Source organism: Pelodiscus sinensis, chromosome 24, assembly GCF_052426305.1.
Source record: "Pelodiscus sinensis isolate ZL-2025 chromosome 24, ASM5242630v1, whole genome shotgun sequence".
Classification (NCBI taxonomy): domain Eukaryota; kingdom Metazoa; phylum Chordata; order Testudines; family Trionychidae; genus Pelodiscus; species Pelodiscus sinensis.
The window spans coordinates 15,854,811-15,877,437 of record NC_143075.1 but is presented as its reverse complement, the minus strand read 5'-3'; the positions used below and the strand labels follow the sequence as shown (position 1 = coordinate 15,877,437).

The 22,627-nt window shown below is 48.0% G+C and overlaps 2 protein-coding genes across 2 annotated transcripts in view; both read right to left on the bottom strand.

Annotated features, from left to right (window-relative positions):
- Window positions 1–710: 710 nt before the first annotated feature.
- LOC102446543 (agmatinase, mitochondrial) lies at window positions 711–16,278 on the bottom strand. Its single transcript, XM_006132740.4, has 7 exons — window positions 15,815–16,278; window positions 13,554–13,756; window positions 10,838–10,886; window positions 7,876–8,071; window positions 5,893–6,072; window positions 3,364–3,448; window positions 711–1,034 (listed from the first exon to the last, which is right to left on the bottom strand). The coding sequence occupies exons 1-7, from the start codon at window positions 16,153–16,155 to the stop codon at window positions 961–963; spliced, it is 1,128 nt and encodes a 375-aa protein (XP_006132802.3). The 5' UTR covers window positions 16,156–16,278; the 3' UTR covers window positions 711–960.
- A 3,040-nt stretch (window positions 16,279–19,318) lies between these two features.
- Window positions 19,319–22,627, bottom strand: part of LOC102443768 (agmatinase, mitochondrial-like) — a 34,259-nt gene continuing 30,950 nt past the window's right edge. Inside the window, exon 7 of the mRNA XM_006132728.5 lies at window positions 19,319–21,568. Within this exon, the coding sequence (XP_006132790.3) occupies window positions 21,495–21,568 (74 nt within the window). The 3' untranslated portion in view covers window positions 19,319–21,494. The remainder of the gene's footprint in view (window positions 21,569–22,627) is intronic.

Genomic DNA, 22,627 nt, shown 5'->3' with positions numbered 1-22,627 from the left:
CCATTGACAATGCAGCCTGGCATATGTGAGTTATTTGCAAAAATTCTACAGATGGTAACTGCTGGTATTTTAGGGAGTAATTCAGAAAATGCAATGGGCTAGTTAGTTATCTCCACTCAAGCAAGGGCTGCTTAACCAAGGACAGCTTTTGCCAAAAGCTGCCCTATAGTTTAGCCAATGTTCCTATTCAGGATGTTAAACAGTGGTTAGTAAATTAATCAGGTAATCGATAGAATTTCCATTAACTATTCAATAAGGGCATTGGCTGTGCCTTTGCTTTTTAAAGGTAGTAAGAGCTGCCAGGCTCTTTCTACATTTAAAAGGCAGAGCCGCAGCTGTCTGGGACCCAGCATGAGCCAGGACAGCTGAGGCAGCTCTTACTACATTGAAAAAGCAGAGCCACAGTGGTCTGGGACTGGGTGCAAGTCAGGACAACTGAGTCCCAGCTTGTGCCCACTCACCTCTGCTTTTTAAATGTAGCAAGAGCCTGTGCCCCAGCCTCCCTTTCCCCTCAGCATCAACTCCTGCTCTCCGGCTTTCTGCCTCTGATACAGAAACCCCAATTTTAGGTCTCAGCAGCCAGGTTTTTTATATAGAAAGAAATCGAGCCGCCATTATTGGCTCCAGGTGCTGCTAGCCATATTACTGCAGCAACATTAACATTACATCTGTCCCCCTCTCACCTTTCAAATCTGCTTTTGGCATATGAGGAGTGTGAAATGGTTTTTATTCTCCATCACAAAGCTTCATTTTCCCTCACTCCTCTAAGTGTAAAGAGCGAGGGAGGGCAGAAATGAAAAGCAAAACTTGACTGAGTTTTTCCATTTGGGCTTCTTTCTTCATTCATATTATGCTGAAGTATTTGCACAGAAAGGCTGTGAATATTAAACTCTGCTTGTAGGTGAAGAGACAGCAGTAGTGACTTTATTTGCATAAGCTGGAGGCTTCCCCTATAAGGGTTTAAAGTTTTTTGACTCCTGGGAGTGCGCACAACATTTCAAACAGCAGATTTGCTCCCATGAGGGCTGTGTTACCTATAAACACAGAAAAAACTGTGAACATCCAATCACTTCCAATTAAAGTGTCAGTCAGAAAGTCATTACTACAGGAACAAGAAGGTTCCCTCCCTCCCCCCACCTCTTCCTCCAGCACTGGTTAGTTATATCAAGGCCCCAATCCTGTAACTGCCTCCATGTTGGCAGAATCTCATTCAAGTCACAGGTGAGTTTGCCTGAGACCGGAGGTTTAAAAGCCACACACCAGTGAAAAGCTATCTGTTCTGGTCAGCTACAAATATATTTATGCTGAATGCTTTAGTTCTACCAAACTGATTTGCCTTCACAGCTGGAACCTAACCCAGCCCCAGGAAATTAGAGGAACTAATAGTTGACAGCTGAAACAACACTCAAGTAACTTAACTTTTAGTCATACAAGTTTCATTTGCTCAGAAGTTTAAGGCTGTATCTAGGGGGTGGGAGACACCCAAAGCCTGTCCCCTGATTCGCAGCTGGTGCTACTTCCCTACTGAGTGCCTCAATGGAAAGTTGTCTTTATCATTGTACAAGGGACTAGGACACACTCAGTTCCATTGGTACCATCACTCGCTAGGGCCAGGCCCGCCGATGGGGACAAACGGGGCCCCTGCACAGGGGCCTTGTGTTTCAAAGGGGCCTGGTGCTCCTGCCACGAGCAGTGGTGGCTACAAGCTCCGGGCCTCTTTGAAACCGCGCAGGAGGGCCGCTCCATGTGACTCTGAGGACTAGGGAGGGGAAGGGCCTCGCACCATGCTCTGGGTGGGACTAACAACTTCCTGAGTTGGGCCTCCCACACCTCGCCCCCGGGCCCGCAGCAGCTGTTGGTTACTGAGGAGTTTGAGGAGTAACCTTAGTTCAGACTAAGGGCTTTAGTCCGAACTAACGTGTCCCGGCGCGCACTTCCTGGTTCGAATCAGCTGCGATTCAAACTAGCACACCGGCGAGACCATGTTAATGGAGCGCGGGATATTTAAATCCCCGCTTCATTAACTACTTCAGTCGTCTCCATTTGCATCCCTAGTTCGAACTAGGAATGCAGTGTAGACGTACCCTGTGGGAGCTGCATCAGTGAACACACATCCACCTTTGGGCAGCATCAATGCAAACAAAGGCTCCAAGTTGGCCCCTTTCTGCCTATAGTTCACATTGAAATCACTCTCAAGGCAGAGTGGCCCCACTGTTCTTAGCTCTACAGATCTCCAGGAACAGATAGAGTTTGTATTTGCTTTTGTATAAACAATCCCTTCTCCCCCCTGCATGACCCAGGCTATCTGTGTATACCGGGGTGGCCAAACACAGCTCTTCTGCAGTTAAAGTGCTACTCACAGAGCCCTCCAAACCCCCTCTCCTATTCTCCACCTATCGGGATGGGGCAGGAATTTGGGATCTCTGCCTTGCAGCAGGGTGATGGGGAAGGGACTTCTGTCAGGGTGCGGGGGGGAGTCTCAGGACTTCAGCTCTCAGGAAACTCAAGAGCTTCAGTAGGAGTGGGGCTGAAGCCCTGACCCCTGGCAGCTGCCTCCCATGGAGTAGAAGTTCCAAGCCCTGGAAGATTCACCACAATGCTCAAACTTCTAAAGATTGTTGTGAGAGACTTTGGGGGGGGGGGCAGTAAGTTTGGTCACCTGGGATATATACACATGGCAAAGTTGGTCCCATTGATAATGCAGAGTTCTGCTAAAAAGAGACAGGCTTGTGCACTGCCCGAGGCAGAGCTAATGCCCACATTATCTTGTAGGATGTGCTTTGCCAGTCAACAGTTTCTACACGTAATTGGTTCAACTATTGACTTTTCTAAATTAAAATCATTTTAAATATTGGGTTTTCTTCATTGCTAGGGAAGCAGGACTGATGTTGCTGTATTAACCTGGCTGGCACAGTAGTACAGAGGAAGCATTGCTTAGTGGTTAAAGCATAGAACACTCAGCTGAGTTTTGATGGATGTTGAGGAAGCCACACCTTGGTTATTCAAGAACTGCAGCCTCTTGTTTACATGGCACTGTGTGTCTCCAACATCCTGGGGGTAAAACACTCTTCCATACCCTGAAACAGCTGTTTCTAAGAACTACTTTGCATCTCCTTAAATAGTCTCCTGCAACATGCCATTTGAATGCTCTTTAATACACACGGTAGGGTCTAGCTGACGATACATTTTTCCCACCGCCTTCACTATGTTATCTAGGATGCCCACGCTGTCTAGGACAGTTTTGTTTTGATCTCTAACCCAGTGCCCACAGCAAAGCAGGAGCCACTCTACGACTGACAAACCTTGGATATAGCAGTTCTCTAAGTTGTGTTTATTGTCCAACTATTGTCCCCTTTGACTCACCAGAAGCATCGTACACCGGTGCAACTTCAACAAGATCACATCCCACTATATTCAGTCCTTGGCAACCACGAATGATCTCCAAAGCCTATGGAAGGTTAATAAAGGGCAAGTTTTTCAGTTTCTGAACTGTTCGTTTTGAAAGCATTCTACACAAAGAGACATGAGTTTGTTGTTAAAGGCAGCAGAAGTGAAACCTGTGAAGATACGGTCTGCACATTCCCTTCCAAGATCACCGCTGTAACCGAAGGCTCTCTGTTTCATGCTGAACAGACGGAGCAGGAAGCAGAGGATCAGATGTATAAATACTGAGACCTTGTCTACGCTGAGAGAGAGGGTTGAATTCATGAAGGTAGAATTTTAGCATCTCATGGTCGAAGGGGCACGGCCTCGCTGTGTGAAAGATTTCAACCTAGTGCGTCCCCAGTAGGGTGGCGACCGTTGATTTTGAGACCCGTGTAGTGTGGGTAGCTACCCCACAGTTCCTGCCACCCTTTTGCATTATGCTCCAAGTGCCTGATGAGACCAAAACAATGCAGCGGGCGGTTCTGGGTAGGGATGCCAATGTGTGGTCAACTACATGATTAACCAATAAACCTTGGCTTATCGGTTAATCCTATCGACTACACTTGCACGTGCGCACGCACGCTGCCTCTCTGGAGAGAGAAGAGAAAAGCAGTGTATTACTATCCCCCTGTGCAGCAATCAGGCGGTGTGAGGACAGCCTTTTGTTCCAGGAGCAAAATGCAGGACAATGTAGCACTTTAAAGACTAACAAAATGGTTTATTAGATGATGAGCTTTCGTGGGCCAGACCCACTTCCTCAGATCAAATAGTGGAAGAAAATAGTCACAACCATATATACCAAAGGATACAATTAAAAAAAATGAACACATATGAAAAGGACAAATCACATTTCAGAACAGGAGGGGGATGCGGGGGGGGGGGGGAAGGAAGGAAGGTAAGTGTCTGTGAATTGATGATATTAGAGGTGGGGAGAGTGGGATGTTTGTGAGTTAATGGTATTAGAGGTGATAATTGGGGAAGCTATCTTGGTAATGGGTAAGATAGTTTGAGTGTTTGTTCATTCCTTGTTGGAGAGTGTAGAATTTTAACATGAATGACAGTTCAGAGGATTCCCTTTCAAGTGCAGATGTAAAAGGTCTTTGTAGCAGAATGCAGGTGGTTAAGTCATTGAGAGTGTCCTTTCTGGTTAAAATGGCAAGAAACTGTTTTTTCTTTGTGATCTTGTCTGATATCTGTTTTGTGGGCATTAATCCTTTGGTGAAGTGTCTGAGACGTTTGTCCAATGTACATAGCAGACGGACACTTTCGGCACATGATAGCATAGATTATATTTCTGGATGCGCAGGAATATGTTCCAGGACACATCCCTGCGGGTTCAGTGTGAGGCTGCCCTTGACTCCCTCCCCCTCCTGCACTCTAGGGCTCCTGGGAAAGGGACTCACACAGACACCAAAGGAGCCTGTAGGAGAGTGGGGGAGATGGGCAGGAGTTCAGACTCCGAGGAGCCTGTGGATGGGAGGGACCGTGGCAGAGTTGAAAGTCCTGGCCAGAGCGGTCCCAGCAGGGCACTGTGGAACGCCTCCAGGAGGCCAAGAACGTCAACTTTCACAGCGGTACATCTGCACTACCCTAAAATTGACCATGCAAGCTCAAATGTATGATTACTCCTGCTGCTCATGGGGACAGAAATAGACTTCTAGGGCCTATAACGTGGATGGAACAGGCTTGGTAGGGTGGACTCGTTTAGAAAATCGACCTAATACAGTTACATTCGACCTAAACTCGTAGTTTAGACTAAAGCTGGAGACCCCATCAAAGTGGCTATCAGCTCAGTCTCTCTTAGCGGGGAGTTTTCCCACAATAGAAGGCTAAATACCAATCTCTCTCCATATTACACTTTGGGGCTACATCTACACTGGTGCGTTGTCACACAAAAACTCTTTTGCAGAAGAGTTCTTCTGCAAAAACTCTTCCAGAAGAGAGCGTCTACACTGGCATGTGCTTTTGCGCAAGAGCATCCATGCCCGTGTAGACACTCTCTTGCGCAAGAAAGCTGACGGCCATTTTAACTATAGGGCTTTCTTGCGCAAGAAATTCATGTTGCCTGTCTACAATGGCCTCTTCTGGAAGAGCTCTTGCGCAAGAGGACTTATGCCTGAGCGGGAGCGTCAGAGTGCTGGTGCAAGAAGCCCTGATTTTATACATTAGAATGTCAGTTTACTTGCGCAGGAACACGCAGCCAATGTAGACAGGCAGCAAGTTTTTGCACAAGAGCGGCCGCTTTTCCGCGAGATCGCACCAGAGTAGACACAGCCTAGGAGTCCTCAATTATTTCAATTCTGATACGCCAGTTTTCTTTTTTTTTAAAAGGATTTCTAAATTCCACTTAGATCCTTAGATTTCAAGGGGGCAGAAGGGGTAAACCCTGGAACTTGCTTTAAAAGGAGCCAGGTTTCTCCTGTTTCCACTCCGCACGTTCAGGAAAAAGTCTGAGCAACTCCTTACCTGAGCAGGTGTAAGGCCAGCAATTTCAGGAGTCCCCGTGCCAGGGGCATATGCAGGGTCTAATCCATCAATATCAAAGCTGATGTAAATGGGCTTGGCTCCCATCTGCTGTCTCACCTCCCCCATCAGTGGGACCAATGACTTCATCCAGCAGTCTTCAGCCAGGACGACGCGGAATCCCTGTTGGAGGAAGGGAAAACATACTTGGCTTCCACTGCCTGAAACACGCTGCTGGGGAAAGGAAGCCGGTGGAGAGAGCGGTGATCCAGTGCGACGTTCCTGAAACAGCTCCCCCAAGCCGTGATTTCTCTATATGCCCCTTTAGCACCCTCCTCTCTCCCCAGCGCTCAACGAGTTACATGCAGCGTTGCCAGTTAAATCATTGTCTCACTAGAGCTAGGTGTTTAAAAGTTGTTGTCGTTGACCACAATTCCATGTAGTTGTTGACTGGAAATTTACAGTGCGTATTAATGTTTCAATATCAAGGTAAAGGCCTATATATAACATGCGTGTATGTGGAAACGTATAATAGGTTTGACGAGCCTGAACAGAGATTAGCTACTTCGTGCAGCTGTGTCTGTTAGGTCAAAGGCAGCGCTCTCATTTCAGTCACATTGATTCTAAAACGTTATTTATAAACAGCGAACCAGCCTACATTCAAACGCTGCTGTTTACTGGCGTCCTGCGATGTTTAAAACATGCGGCTGAGAGTTAGCACGGAATTGCCGGGCCGGTGAAAACGTACCACTCCTCCTTGTTCTCACGATCACACTTCTCAGCCCTCCCTCTCCCCCCTAATTTTGAGCACCCGCTCCCTAGCTAATTTCAATTGCTGGGGGAAACACAGCTCCTTAGCACTAAGCAGATCATCACTGGGGCTTCCAGCCATTCCGTGGCCTTGCCTTTGCTCTGTCTTCCATGACACCCCCATCCCCAGAAGGACAGACTGTGGTCTCAATCTACCTTGACAAGTAGTGCTTTTTCCATAGGTGAAGCTGTTTATGGGCACATGTGGCTGGAAACAGCACAGGCGTGATAGCCGCGAGTGGGCAGTGGTGCATTTCACCTGCCATCGGATGCAACAGGAGGAGGGGGACACTAAGGACACGTCTACACAGCAAGGCTAAACTTGAAATAAGCTACGCAACTTGAGCAACGATAATTGTGCAGCTTATTCTGACTTTTGGCGCTGTCTACGCAGCCGTTATTTCGAGATAGAGCGCCCTTCCCCCAACTTCCCTTACTCCTCGCACAATGAGGGTTACAGGAGTCAGAGTAAGCAGACCTCCAACTCGACGTTATTTCGACATTATGTCAAAATAACTGTCAGTGTGTAGGCGCGGACTGTGGTATTTCAGAGTAATGTCAGTTATTCCGAAATAACGCTGCTGTGTAGACATAACCTAAATTAAAAGAATGGCAGTAGGTGGCATTTTTTTCCTATTCTATGTGTCCTAGATGCTGGGGTTGGACTGGGATACATGTTCCGTGCAATGGCATCACTTAGGGTACGTCTACACAGCAGCGTTACTTCGGAATAACTGAAGTGATTTCAAAATAAAGTGCGCGTCTACACAGCAAACTGCTATTTCGAAATAATTTTGAGATGGCGGACTTCTTACTCTGACTTCTGTAACCTCATTTCATGAGGAGCGAGGGAAGTCGGGGGAAGAGTGTTCTTCCTTCGACTTCCTGCTGTGTGGACAGTGCCAAAAGCCGAATTAAGCTAGTTTGACATCAGCTACGCTATTGACGTCGCTGAAGTCGCATATCTTAATTCGACTTTTGCCCTGCAGTGTAGACATGCCCTCAATGAATAAGATCATCTGGCACCTCTTGCCTTTACACAAAACCACACTCTTAGGAAGAGGGACATATTGTTATTCCCAGGACTGCACGCCATGGGTGTTTTGGCCCTGGCTACATAGGCAGAGGCCAGAAGAGAGTAGAGGAGGTTTTGGCAGCAGTATACACTACTGGTACCTGATCCCGGTTGTATTTGTAGGGATCCAGAGTGTAGGAGGAACCTCTGATTCCGATCTGAACCACGCGTTTGCAATCCAGAAGCCCCTCCTCCACACAGCGTCGGAACGGCGTCCCGTGGTAGATCTTCTCCCCCAGCGCTTTATCACCTGTGTCGGTATGAGCGTCCACATGCACCAGTCCCACGGGACCATGCCTAATTGGGACAGGGCAAGCACAGACGTGGCCTTAGCTCCAGCTCTGTGCTCCCAACCAACACATACATACACACACACACACAGGTGGATCTCTCTGACCTTGTGCAACCCTTCATAAAATCTAGGGTTCTTCACTCTGACAGCCATCTAAACTCCAAACAGGTCATAGAACCGATTTCAATGGCCTAGGACCTCTCAACAGGCATGTGACTATTCAGCGGGTTGAGGAAAGCAAGAAGCACATGATCTCTCACCAATTAACTCTGCAGCAAAGAGAACCAGAAACAGAGTGTGGACACACGATGCCAGCTGAGATCAGCAGAAACTGGCTCTGGATAAGTGAGCAGAGCAAATGGGAAGATTTCCAGCCTCTCACTACTGATTGACAGATACTGCTGCAGCTGGACTTTATCCTCCATATGACTCTCCCACCCAGTCTGAATAAACGAATCCTGAAATCCCAGATGTAAGAGAAACCATTTAAAAGTTACAAAGAATAGCAGGACACTAAGATGGCTCCATCATGAGCTTTTTAGATGACCTGAAAATTATATAGGAAGTCTACAAAACAGCAGAAACGTGGACAATTTGCTGATGAGGCGTATCAAAGAATAGCACAAGCATGGAGGGACAAAATCGGAGAGATGGGCACAAAATGAGTTACCCCTCCAAGGGGGATAAAAGACAATCAAAAGAGATTCTCTGAATATATGAATAGGATGAGAAAGACAAAGGCAAGTGTAGGTCCTCGGTTTAGCAGTGAAGAGAGCTAATAGCCAACAACATGAAGGCTGAGCTATGTAATGCCTGTTTTGCTACAGTCTCCACTAAAATGGAAATTGTGACACAGTACTTAATAAATGTTAAGAACAAGGAATGCAATGGGGAAGGAATGCAGAACAGAGGAAGAACACGCTGACTACATCTAACAAATATTTTCAAGACAGCAGGCCCTTTTGAAATTTGTATTCGGGTACTTAAGGAACTAGCTGGAATGGATCTGAGAACTAGAATAGCTAGATACAGCGTAGTCAAACACTGGAATAAATTGCCCAGGGCGTTTGTGGAATCTCCATCTCTGGAGACATTTAAGAGTAGGTTAGATAAATGTCTATCAGAGATGGTCTAGACAGTATTTGGTCCTGCCATGAGGGCAGGGGTCTGGACTCGATGACCTCTCGAGGTCCCTTCCAGTCCTAGTATTCTATGATTATGTTTGAGAACCCGTGGAAGATAAGTAAGGTCCCAGGGGACTGAAGAAAGGTAAACATAAGAGCTGTGTCTAGACTGGCAAGTTTTTCCAGAAAATCAGCCGCTTTTCCGGAAAAACTTGCCAGCTGTCTACACTGGCCGCTTGAATTTCCGGAAAAGCACTGATGATCTCATGTAAGATCGTCAGTGCTTTTCCGGAAATACTATGCTGCTCCCGTTCGGGCAAAAGTCTTTTTCTGAAAGACTTTTGCGCAAAAGGGCCAGTGTAGACAGCACAGTACTGTTTTCCACAAAAAAGCCCCGATCGCGAAAATGGCGATCGGGGCTTTTTTGCAGAAAAGCGCGTCTAGATTGGCCACGGATGCTTTTCCGCAAAAAGTGATTTTCCGGAAAAGCGTCCTGCCAATCTAGACACGCTTTTCCGAAAATGCTTTTAACGGAAAACTTTTCCGTTAAAAGCATTTCCGGAAAATCATGCCAGTGTAGACGTAGCCAAGGGGAATAAAGAGGACCAAAAGAATTGCAGACCAGACAGCCTAACTTTGATTAAGAAAGAATCTGGACTATATTAAATAAGAAATTTGTAAGCACCTACAGGATAACAGGGTTAAAAGAATAGCTAGTATGGATTTGTCAAGAAATCACCGCAATCTAACCGAATTTCCTTCTCTAACAGGATTACTGGTCTAAGTTGGTTAGGGGGAAACTGAGGACACAATGTAAATAGATTTCAGTAAGCCTTTGGACACAGTCCCACATCAAATTCTCATACGCAAACTAGGAAAAAGTGGTCTAGAGAAAATTACTGTAACGTGGGTACAAAACTGGTTGAAGACTGTCCTCAAAGAGTATTTAATCAATGGTATGCTGTCAAGCTAGGGGAATGTGTCTGGTGGAGTCCCGCAGAGGTCTGTCCTGCATCGTGTACTATTCAACAACGACATGGACAATGGAATGGAAGCGGATGTTGTACAAATTGCCAATGACACCGAGCCAGGAGGGGTTGCTAGCACTTAGAAGGCCGGTATCAGAATTCAGAACAATATTGACAAATTGGAGAACTGATATGAAATCAACAAGATGAAATTAAATAAAAACACTGAGAAAAAGACAAAGGAGATGCACAGCTATAACATGGGGAATAACTGACCAGGTGGCAGGACGCTGAAAACGATCTGCTGGTTGCAGCGGATCATAAATTGATTATGAGTAAACAATGTAGCGCTGTTGCAACAAAGATCATCATCAATCTGGTGGGCATAACTAGGAGTGTTGTAGGCAAGACACAAGCAGATAAATTCTCTGGCTTCTCCCATCAACTGGAGTACTGCGTCCTGGTCAGGACACCACACTTTATAGGAACGTGTTAAACAGGGAAGGTCTCGGAATAATTGGCCTTGCCACAGTGCAGGGAGCTCTTGAGGTCCTTCCACCTTCATATTTCTATGAACTGCCCAGTAGAGCACCGACTCAACAACTCAAGGGGGAAATCACTTCTATCACCACAAGGGGTCAACTTTTACACATGCCACATTTTCAGATTTTAAACTTACTTTTCTGCCACCGCCTGCAGGATTGGGTATGTTATTGTGTGATCTCCACCTGCAACGGGACAGGGAACAGAGAACACGTCAGCATTGATCAAATATATTTTCCAGCCATAGGCGCTCCATTCATATTGCACCTCTCGGGAACACATCAGCACTTTACAAAGAGAGATCATCCTTTATTCACCTACCTGCCATCCCAGAGCATTAAATTGGTGGCAGATAGTAAGAGAAGTTGCCCGTTTTTAATACTAAAAGCTCTCAAAAATCCACCCAGCTTTTGTTCTCTTGCTGCAGCTGGTACTCAAGGCCAGCTTCTAAATGTAGATACTGGGCATACAGATGTATATTCAGGGGATGCTTCATCCACTGCTTGCAGCTGCCTCTGGGGTGGGTCGCAGCTGAGATTTAACAACCCACAGCAATGCTAAACAGTTGAGGAGTGGAATAACCCAGTTTGTCACTGAAACGTCAATGGGAATTTGGGAAGGCAGAGGACATCTCTTGCATGGAATCTTTAATGAGCACAAGCCGTCTGGAACTCTGTTTTACAAAGTTTTACCTGAAAGACTGCACCTCCTACTGACTCAGAGGGAAGATCGCTCCATATCAGGGATGTAAAATCCCATTTAGTCATTTAACCAGTTAAACGTTAAGTTTAACCAGATAACTGGGATCTCTAGTGGGACTGCCAGCTGCCCGACACCCCGCAGTGGGCTCAGCAGGGCTGGAGCAGCCCTCCACCCGCAGCAGGCTGTGGGTAGGTGGCTGCTGCTGGGCGCTGGTTAATCAGCTACCACAACCATCATCCATAACTAGCATCAGGGTTACATTCAACCCCCTGCCCATCCTCACACTGCTGCCTCTATGTCAGAGGCAGCAGCGTGGGAGGGGGCAGGTTGGAGCCAGTGCTTGCGGGGAGGGGTACAGAGGCAGCAGTGCAGGGGAGAGGTAGGTCGCTCCCTGCGAGCCGCCTTCTCTCTCCCCTCTCCTATCCAGTGTAATCATGTAACCAGTGACATTTTCAGCAAGTTACACGTTTATCTAAATAAATGCATTTTAACATCCCTACTGCTTAGCTGTGAGACCTGGAGAGCCCACCATACATAGTAGAAGAGCTCCAGTTCATAAAGAAAAATCTGACAGTTCCTAGTTGCAATAGCCTACCTCGTATTTTGGTAAACGGGATGACAGGAGATCTGCGAGTGTTTGGATTTGACTAGTGGGAAGGGTGCTTCGGCAGCAGTTTGAGGAGAGGGATCCCAGCTATGTGTTATAAATACAGGCACAGTCCTATATACAGACTCAGGACATTTGAGTAGACTGAACCTGACTTGTAAGCTTTCTCCTGACTGCCTACGTTCCCAACAGTGAAGTGAGTGTCGGATTGCAAAGTCACAGGCGTCCCAAGGTAAAACAAACAGGCAGTGCACGTGGGCAAAGGACCCTCCGCAGGCTGGATCCAGCCCATCAAGCTGGTCCTGCTGCTCCCCCACCTCCAGGCTAATCAGGGCCGGGGGACAGGTGAGTGTGCAAAGTCTCATCGCCTCTGCAAGAGCACATGGCAGTTAAAGAAACACACCAGCTGTTTCAAAACAGCCAACGTTTATCTCTAGCTGCTGCGGGCTTTTGGCAGGGGGAGGGAGGAGCTTTGTACGATCCCGGCCCCCAGGCCAATCAGGGCCTGGGGGAAGCACGCAAAGTCTCGCGTGTCCTGACCCCACCCTGCTGGGGATGCGCAGCAGCTAGAGACAAGCAGGCTGTTTTAAAACATCTGGCATGTCTCTCTAGCCCCTGTGCGCTCTTGCAGGAGCGAGGAGACTTTGCGCACTCCCCAGCCTCAAGGCCCTGATTGGCTTGGGGGTGGGAGGACTGCAGAGCAGCCATGGGCCTGATCCACTGGCTTGGCAGGCTGGATCCGGCCTCCAGAGTGCCCTTTGCCCACCCCTGGGCTAGAGAGATACACCAGCTGTTTTAAAACAGCCAGGGCGTCTCTCTAGCTGCCACACGCTCTTGTGGGGACGAGGAGATTTCGTGTGCTCCCCCGCCCCCAGATCCTGATTGGCCTGGAGCAGAGAGAGCGTAGGACAGTCTTCTCTCATTAGGCACCTACAGGAAACCGCCAGCTGTTTTAAAACAGCTGGAATTTCTCTTTAAGGGGCAGAGTGGGGGAAGACTTCTCACGTTCCCCCACCCCAGGCCAATCAGGATGGAGAGGGAAGCACAAGAAGTCTCCTGACCCTTCCACTCGAAGCTCCGCCCCTTCCAGGGTGGCCGGGGGCCACTTCAGAAGTTTCTAAAGTGGCCCCCTTTTAAAAACTATTGCCCACCACTGACATATACCAATACAAGTCCTGATGTTTTCTCCCTCCACATACCATCAGCAACCGCCATTTGGCTGAGTGATGTGCTAATGAGAGGTATAAAATGTTGGCTCGCTAACACCTCCAAGTCGTTTTTTTTTTCATCCAGTTGCAAAAATCTGAATGTTTTAGGAAGACCCAGAAGTGGGAGACTGAAATATCTCCATGGGGAGGAGGAGGAGAGTCACACTGCTGCATTCACAGCACCCTGTTAATAAATTGGTCTCTATCCGTTGCAGTCTATGGGGTGGAAGGAGGGAGATGGCCTTAATGGATCCTGTTGTCCTTTCGGCTGCCCACTTACTAGCCAGCACTGCAACAGCAAAGCATGAGACGGGGCCCAGGCGTGGGGTCCTTACCCAGCGTGAGGGGAATGCAACCGGCTGCCACAATCTTCTGATAGGCTTCTCGGATTTGCCTGCAGCTCTCCGGCAGGTTGTAGAGGTTCACATTCACATCGCCTATGTCGGCCACCATGAGGGAATGGAAAGGTGCAGCCCCGGTGCTGGGATTATATGACCTCACCATGCTCGACTCGGCCCGAATATGGCGAGGGCCAAACCTGGAAAGGAAAGAATTGAACATGTCATTCTCGGGGATGGTTTGAGAAGGAAACTTGCACAGACCCACGGGATTCTGAACACGCAGCTAATTGGGCACAAACTCCTTCCAGACTCTTAGGAGTTGGTCTCACTCGGAAGACCACTGGGGCAAACATGTCAAGGGGGATTATTGTAATGGAATAGCCGACGTCAGATACATAATGAGTGTGACCTATTGGCTTTAGCACATGGATCATCTGTCGATCCAGGTAGAGAGCTTACTGCAAAGCTAGAGTGCATGCAAAGATTTTCACATGCAACTATGATTCTAGGTGGCCAACTTGAGGACTTACAGGGGCCTGATTTTCAAAAAGGCTCAACACCCACCTTTTAAAACTCCGCTCACTTTAAAGTTTCTCTATTGGGTACCCTAAATTATCAGGGGTTTTAACAACTCTTTGCCAGTCACACTAGATCTGGGGTGGGCAATTTTTTGGCGGTGGGAGGGCGCTGCCAAGATTTTGGTAAGTAGTCAACTTTTCTATGGAGGTGGTGCAGGGTCTAGAATAGAGGTTGGGTGCAGAAGGGAGCTCAGAATAGGGGACTGGGCGCGGGAGAAGGTGAAGGGTTTGAGGAGTTTGGGCAAAGGAAGGGATTGTGATGTGGGGCAGGGAATTGGGGTGCATGCTCCAGGTGGGAGTATGAGTCCTGGAGAGGATTGTAGCCTAAGTGAAGGGTGTAGGAGGGGATACAGGGTTTGGGAGGGAGCTAGGGTGCTGGAGGGGGAGTGGTCTCGTCAGGAGGTGCTTACCCAAGTAGCTCCTGGCCAACCGCATTCTCAGGCAAGCTTCCCTGCCTGCCAGCAGCCCTCAGCTGGCTGTTTCAGGTGGCGCTCTGTGCTGCAGGGGGGAAGGCTTCATGTGCTGCTCCCACCATGGCAAAATCTCTCAGCTCCTATTGGCTGGAAACCGGGGGCTGGGCCACAGGCAGGATTAAAAGGCTTGGAAGGCTGAATCCAGCCTGCGGCCAGAGCTTGTGATTCTGCCCTAGCACTCGATTTACAATAAGGTGTCTGACTGGAGCCCCACATAACAAATATGCTTTCTAGCGACTAAAGCTTAATCTTAGCAAGTTACAAACTTTACCTAAGCAAACTTCACCTAAACTTTACTCACATATTCCCAGCAACTCCAGCCATTTGGGCAGGAGGCCTTTACAAGCTATATGGTCCCCTAAGTGATGGTTATCTAGAATGGGAAATAGAAAGTAGAGCAAATAGGCAAAGTCTATTATTGTCTTTGCATCAAGAGCTGGGTAGACGTCATGGGGGGTACAGATTCTGTCCCTTGACATTCTGCTGCTTGTTAGCTTGATTGCTCTGGTTCCATCATATCTAAATGAACCTTCATTGGCCTTTGGCTTATAGAGGTTGACCCAGAAAGATAAATCCACATTCGTCTTAAGCCAGGCTGTTTTATCAACTTTCTCCACAACAGATTATAGGTAAGTATTTCCAGCACCCACACACACACCCCCCTCTGTGCACCACCCATCCATACATCACACTGATCGTCATGACCAGCATGTCACCTGCTTTCATAAAAGACCTTTACTCGATGTGCTTGTACACTACAATCATATCACAATCAATGAGTTGCTTCAACTGAAAATCCTTTAGGGTGTTTCCCCCCTGGATGTCTGGACCTTGATTGTCACATTACAAACCCACTCTGAGCGCTGGCCCCAGAACAGGACTGAATGGACACCAAGAGCAACCCGGCAGTCAGTCCCGTGTATTTCACAGCCATGGGAGCCTGCAGAGAGGGGGGTGCAGCAACGAGCAGCCAGAGGAACCGGGAAGGGCATGTGGGGCACCCTATTTAGCAATGAACATTTTGGCCAGGGCACAGAGGGGCGATGCACCTTCCCCAGTGCTGCCAGGAGTCACCTGTGCTCACAGCACTGAGCCCCCTGGGGATTTTTTGGACTCTGTTCAACACGAGGCTTCGATTTCTCCCGCGGGGCACGGTCACCAGGCACCAAGGGCCCGTGTTCCTGGGGTGGTGGCTCCCCCCTACCTTGCGCCAGGGCGGTTGGAGGTTCCCGTGTCCAGGGGGACCCCAACAAAAGCCGCATCCAGCCCCTCCGGTGAAGCCTGGACGGGCAGCCTCAGCATGGAGCAGATCCCCACGGGCCGGGCTACGAACTGCGCGCTGGGGGGCACATTGAAGCTGGAATCAGAGAGGAAGCGGCGAGGGGGGCTGTGCCCGGAGAGCAGGGAGCCAGCGGCGGCCCGCACACGCGGCTTGGCTCGGGGGGCTGCCGGGGAAGTTTCCGAGAACTCGCGCAGGCAGAGGCGCGCAGCGCAGCGCGTTCTCCCCAGCAGCTGCCCGCTGCCCCGCAAGACCAGGCGCTCCATCCCGCGCACGGCGGGCCCCGCAGGCTCCGAGCAGGGAGGCGCCGGGAAAGCAGAGACACGCTGCGCTCCCTCCCGCGGGCGGGTCCAAAGTGCAACCCAGACGCCTGCAGCCGCCTGAGCGCTACGTCCTTCCCCATCTCTCTTCCCTCTCCTCCTCCCCCCAGCTTTTGCCCCTCTTGCATTCTGGGAACTGGAGTCTTTCCCCCTGTTCTGGTTGTGCCACGTGCAATGACCCCCAAGGCCTGCTCAGACCAGAGCCGGAGCACTTGAATTTGTGCAGCAGGATGCCAAGTGGCAGTGGGGGTAGGGGGAGGAGGCTAGGTTGGCTATTAGGAAAAACTGTTTCCCTAGGAGGGTGGTGAAGCACTGGGATGGGTTCCCTAGGGAGCTGGTGGAATCTCCATCCCTAGAGGTTTTTAAGACCCGGCTTGACAGAGCCCTGGCTGGGATGATTTAGCTGGGAATGGGATTGGTCCTGCTTTGGGCAGGGGGCTGGACTCAATGACCTCCTGCGGTCTCGTCCATCCCTAGGGTTCTATGATGCCAGCCACCCTTACTTTCCAGAGACTGGGCCAGGTTCCTCAGTCAAGCAACCTGGAGTCCTGCAGGCTGCAGCCCCACAGGATTAAAGGGAAAGGCAGCCACAGGCCTAGCTGCAGAACTGCCTGGGCAGCCGCTGCTTGTTAGTCAAAGGGATCCTTGGGCAATTTGCCAACTTCACCACTGGAAAGATGAAGAGGAGGTGCCGGCACGGCCCCACTGCAGTGCGGCTTTTAAACAGGTCGTCACGATGGTGGAGGGGAAAGGGAAGAATTTTGTTCTTGCATCTCGGCCTCTGCCTTTCTAACTGGTCCGTTGTCATGAGGACCAGGTGATTTCAGCCTGAGCCCTGTCTATTAGGTCCCCACAAACAATTCTCTAAGGGAGTTCTGGGGATTTGTCCCACTTCCTCCATGCCCAGCTGACCTAGTGCAAACCATGGCCTAAGGTCTACATAGTTACAGTTTGCAACAGTGGAGTTCACAGCAAAGTCAGCTGCATCAGTACAAATTGCAGCTCTTCTTTTCTAGAGGGTATGTCCTGGGGCACCTATCACTGGAGAACTGAGGCTGCCATCTACATGTCTCTGTGAAGTGTTCTCCTTTGGATAGATGTGTTGTCCTCCTGCCGGGGCTAATTTTAACTGCTGGACTGAAGATCATTCCAGACTGAATTCCTGAGGCTCACCTGGGCTTCATACCAAACTGGTTTGACTCAGAGGGTGCAAGGAGACTGTGGGCTGTGTTGACTACAGCAGTGCCTAAAGCCTTGAGACAAGATGAGTGAAAATACTAAGTGATGTGCTAGGTGATTAGACAAGGACAGGGTTCAGGTGGTAATGGCAGAGTCTGCTTTTCCAGCCTTCATCAGTAAAAGTAACACACCTCTTTTTTCCATCTCTATCACAGCACTGAACAGATGTATTTTCTAGGAATGTGTATTTAACGGCTCTTTTACTTTTGTCTTCACTTATGTTGTCTCTCATCTGGCATATTTAGGAGCATTGTAAGTAAAAAATGTATTTGTTAAAGCTTCCTCCTTCAGGATGCCAAGTGACTGCATGCAGAGTTCAAAAGTCTCCCTTACGTAACTCCCTGTAGTTATGTGCATTGTTTTTTTCTTCACTTTCCACAGAAGCATACGGTCATAATGAAAAGTAGAATACTGGCTTGGATGGATCAATGGTCTGTTCTGGGTTGCAAATACTGTTTCTAACTTCACTCCCTGCTGTTAAACAGACGGTAGCTTCTTAGAGACCGGAGGGGCATTCACATCTGCAAAGCAAACTGATTCCAGGGTAGAACTTCTGACAATGCCTCTTCACACACCTACATGTAGATGGCAGCCTCAGCTTTCCAGTCAGAATGAGAATAAATGGATGTCATGTCACACGTGTCATTGACCCCTTTTCGTAAGCTGGAGAATTCAAGACCGTGTTTACTCCTCCCTGCAAGATGAAACCTCAGTAATCAACCAGAGTTCAACTCAGCAGTGGTTATGCAACTACTAAGCTCAGATAGAGGCACTGCTGATCCTAACACTGCAGGGTGTTACATAATACAGAGCAAAGGGGGAGGTCTTATATTCAGGAAAATTAGTTACTGTTTTCTATTCACCTTTATCACGGAAACGTCAATAAGGCTTGTCCAGGTCTCTGCTGTTACCCTGCAGATGGCAGAGCTACCGGGACGTGCTGGCACCCCACCCTAGGGGTACTTTGGGAAGCACCTCATGTTTGGAACAGTCGGCCATAAGCCATACTTTACAAGGCATGTTCAGCCTGGGAGAAAGCCCAGCCCTGAGTTCCCATTGACAGATAACAGCTGTAGGTGCTGCCATCCACAGTCAATTAGATTGAATTCTATGAAGTTATGGGATTGTTGCTGATGGCACGTTGTGCTCAAAACACCATTAACTTCTCAGGCTTCCTCTACACTACGAGTTTTCTTGGCAAAAAATATGCTAATGAGGGATACATTTGCATGAGTCGCGATCTCATTTGCATATTGCCTGCTGATTTTTTTTTTCGGTAGGGTTTTTGTGCAAAAACAAGCAGTATGGATGTTTTCTCTTTGCGCAAAACCCCCTTTTCCCACCAGATCCTTATGCCTCAAAAAAGGAGGTTTACCAATCTGGCAGGAAAAGGTGTTTTTGCACAAAAAGAAAACGTCCACACTGCTTGTTTTTTCACAGAAACCCTAGCGAAAAAAACGGATCGGCAGAAAGTATGCAAATGAGATCACAAATCATGCAAATGAGCCCCTCATTAGCATATTTTTGCCACAAAAACTGGTAGTGTAGCGTAGCCTCAGGGTTTTATGGTGACTCTTTTTCCAGAGTTAGGCTTTTCCTAAATCTGTCTACATGGAACCATTTAGGTATTGCTGTTGTATGGGACCAGTTAGCCCCTTGAACTCTGAATTGAACTGAAGACATTTAAAAGAGATTCTAACATTACAAACTTTTTAAGATGACAACCATGGACAGTTCTTTTCAGGAATAAACAGTCATGAAAATGGACAGTAGGTTTTAGATGAATGCTCCTAAGCCCAGTGCGTAGAAGTATCTTCCTACATCTCTGACCTAGGTTTGAAAGATGAAACATACTGAAGTCCTCTGTACCAAATTGTTCTTGTATTTGAATGCTGTACTATCTAAGACAAAAACCAGTCTATTTTCCTTTAATGTCCTGCTCACCACATCGCCTCTGTCCTCTTTTCTCAGTGGAAGAAAACCTGGGAGTTCTTTGCAACGGTGATTCAGTTTGGACTGAACACAGTGAACCGGTTACATAGGTCAGGTCCCCCTCTCCTTCCCAATGCTTAGCCCATAGTGCATGGCGTGATACTGGGAAGACCCTACAGACTCTCCCCAGCCTCTGCAACTCTGAAAGGCCTCATGCCAAGCATTCTTATGCATCAGCTTTCCCTGCGGTAAGTGATTTAGGAGCGTGGCTGGGGGTATCTCCTTTGTAGCAAACCAATAGCTGGTATTGGGGCTAGTAGGTGATCTGTATGTTTTATGCTTCTTGTATAATAGTTCCACATACAGCTTCACCCCCTAAGCCATAACCAGGGAGGGAAGGGGGTTAGCACAGCTGTAAATACTGTAAAGATGTGGAGCCATTTAAATGTACATTGTTTTCCAGATGCCTTTCCACTTCTGTCCATTTTTAGACTGCCTCTTAGAGCCATAACTCATGTCCTCAGATTGTAGGCATAAGCTGCTATGAGCCAGTAGACATGTAAAAGAAAATGTAAATACCTGCTAGTGAAATAGCTCGGACACCTTTCAAACAACAATGGTACATCTCTAGTACAATATTGACTCTTCTTTGCATCAAGGAACTTAATTCTTTAATGATTGTATTTTTGAACTATGTTACCGAGGAAATGCTGTCATCCAATCGTCTGTTACATGTGGAATTAGTTTTGTTATAGACAGAAATTTGCAAGATGCTTCGTTTCAGCTTCTCACCTTGCTACTTCTTCCCTTTCTGTTAATCCATGAAGGCACAATCGCTTTATCTAATGCTTGCTTTAAACTCAATAAACTCCTCCAAAGTGACCTGAAGGAGTCTGAGGCTGCCCCGCGAGTAGGTCACATTATGGTGCATGACTGCCAAATTCTTCATGAGTTTTCCTTTGATTCAGATTGAGATTAACGCCTGTGCAGCAGTCTGAACCTTCCTATGAAGCACTCCTCTGAGCATGGGAGATTACTTAAAACCCTCACTGCACTCACCCCTCCCCTAAAAGAGTAGCTTGGTTCTATGGATAAATATTCTACCAAATGAGCCACCCTCTGACCTGAGTGAGATCTATTCAAGCAACTCCAGTGGCTGAGGCATTCCTCAGAGCTTTATAGCAGTGAGATAGTGCCTGTATGAATTGGTGACTTGCTGAGTTCCGGTTGGCTTAGAAAACAGACAATGCATGGTTATTTTCTTGTGTGTGTAGCCAGTTCTACCTTTTGAGTCTTGCATGCTATTACACAGTGCTGCAAATCCTAGCACTGGACACACTACACACTGCTGGCCATATTTCTGCAGCAACATGAATACTATACCTGCTCCCCTCCCCCCAGTTCTGCTTCTAGCATAAAAGGAGCTTGAAATGGACTTTGTCTGGTGGAGAATGGTTTGTATTATCTACCACAAAGCTTCACTTTCCCGCACTCCTTCTCTAACTTCAAAGAGAGAGGGAGGGCAGAAATTAAAAGCAAAACCTGACCGAGTTCTTCCATTCAGGCGTCTGTCTTCACTCCTATTATGTTGATGTATTTGCATGGAAAGGCTGCGACTATTAAACTCACCTTGTAAGTGAAGAGACACCGGTAGAGACTTTATGGAGTCTGCCCCCTATGAAGGTTTAAACCAGTGGTGGGCAACTTGCGGCCCGAGGGACACAGGCAGTCCATTGGGGTTCTCTGTGTGTGGCCTACGAGATATTTTGTCCACGCACAGGGTTGCCAGATTCCGTTGGTTTCCATCCATGTCGTTTTTTCCTACCAGTATTACTGAAGTGACACATGTGCAGAGTAAGGGCACATGAAGGAAGGGGCATGCTGGTTGTACACAACATTGGCCCTTTGAGCTGTGTGCTCCGCCTGCATCCAATCACAGCGCTGCTACGGTGCAATTCCCCCCCCCCCCCCCACAATTTCTAGGCACACAAGTGCAATTAGCCAAACTACCCTCTCCCAGGAGACTGTCTTCGTTATAACAATCTTGCGGTCCACTGAGTTGAAGGAGGCCATTTATACGGCCCGCTCATTAGCCTAGGCTGTTCCTTGCTGGTTTAAATTGTTTTGACTCCTGGGAGTGCGCACAACATTTCAAACAGCAGATTTGCTCCCATGAGGGCTGTGTTACCTACAAACAAAGGGGGAAAAAATCCTGTGACCATCCAATCGCTTCCAGTTAAAGAGTCAGTCAGAAAATCATTACTACGGGAGCAAGGAGTTATTTTCCAACTCTTCCTTCAGCACTGGTTAGTTATATCAGGGCCCCAATCCTGAAACTGACTCCATACTGGCAGAGTCTTGTACAAGTCACAGATTCACTTGCCTGAGACCAGAGATATAAAGGCCACACACCAGTGAAAAGTTACCTGGTCTGGTCAATTACAAATATATTTATGCTGAATTCTTTAGTGCTACCAAACTAACTTGTCTTCAGTTGGAAGCCCTAACCCAGTGGTTCTTAACCTTACTGCAGCCTGCACCCCTTTGGTTCTCAGAATATGTTCTCGCACCCCTTATTAAAAATCATTGAAGTAGGTCAGTTCTTTAAACCTAAGATATATTATAAAAATCTGGCATGTCTCGCACCCCCGGAAAGGGCATCTCACACCCCCAGGGGGTGCATGTACCCCAGGTTAAGAACCACTGCTCTTACCCAACCCCAGGAAATCAGAGGAACTAATAGTTGACAGCTGCAATAATATGCAAGTACAGGCAGTCCCCGGGTTATGTACAAGATAGGGACTGTAGGTTTGTTCTTAAGTTGAATTTGTATGTAAGTCGGAACTGGTACATATTGTAGGGGAAACTCTAGCCAAACATTTCTCCAGAGCTCAGTTTTATTCTCCCACACCTCACTTCCCTCAGGCCTTTATTCTCAAGCTGAGGTGTCTGCTGAGAAAAGCCGCTCCACGTCTCCCAGGTCTGCTGTGGGGGGGACGCTAGCTTCGCATCTCCCTGGTCTGCTGGGGGGGGCACTAGCATCTCCCTGGTCTGCTGGGGGGAAGCAGCTAGTGCAGGGTTGCCTCACCCCGTTTGTAAGTAGGGATCCGATGTAAGTCGGATCCATGTAACCAGGGGACTGCCTATAATTTAAGACTTAGTCATCCAAATCTCATTTGCCCCGTAGAGTAAGGCTGCATCATCAAGGCCAAAAAAAAAGCCCGCCCCCTAATTCACAGCTGGTGCG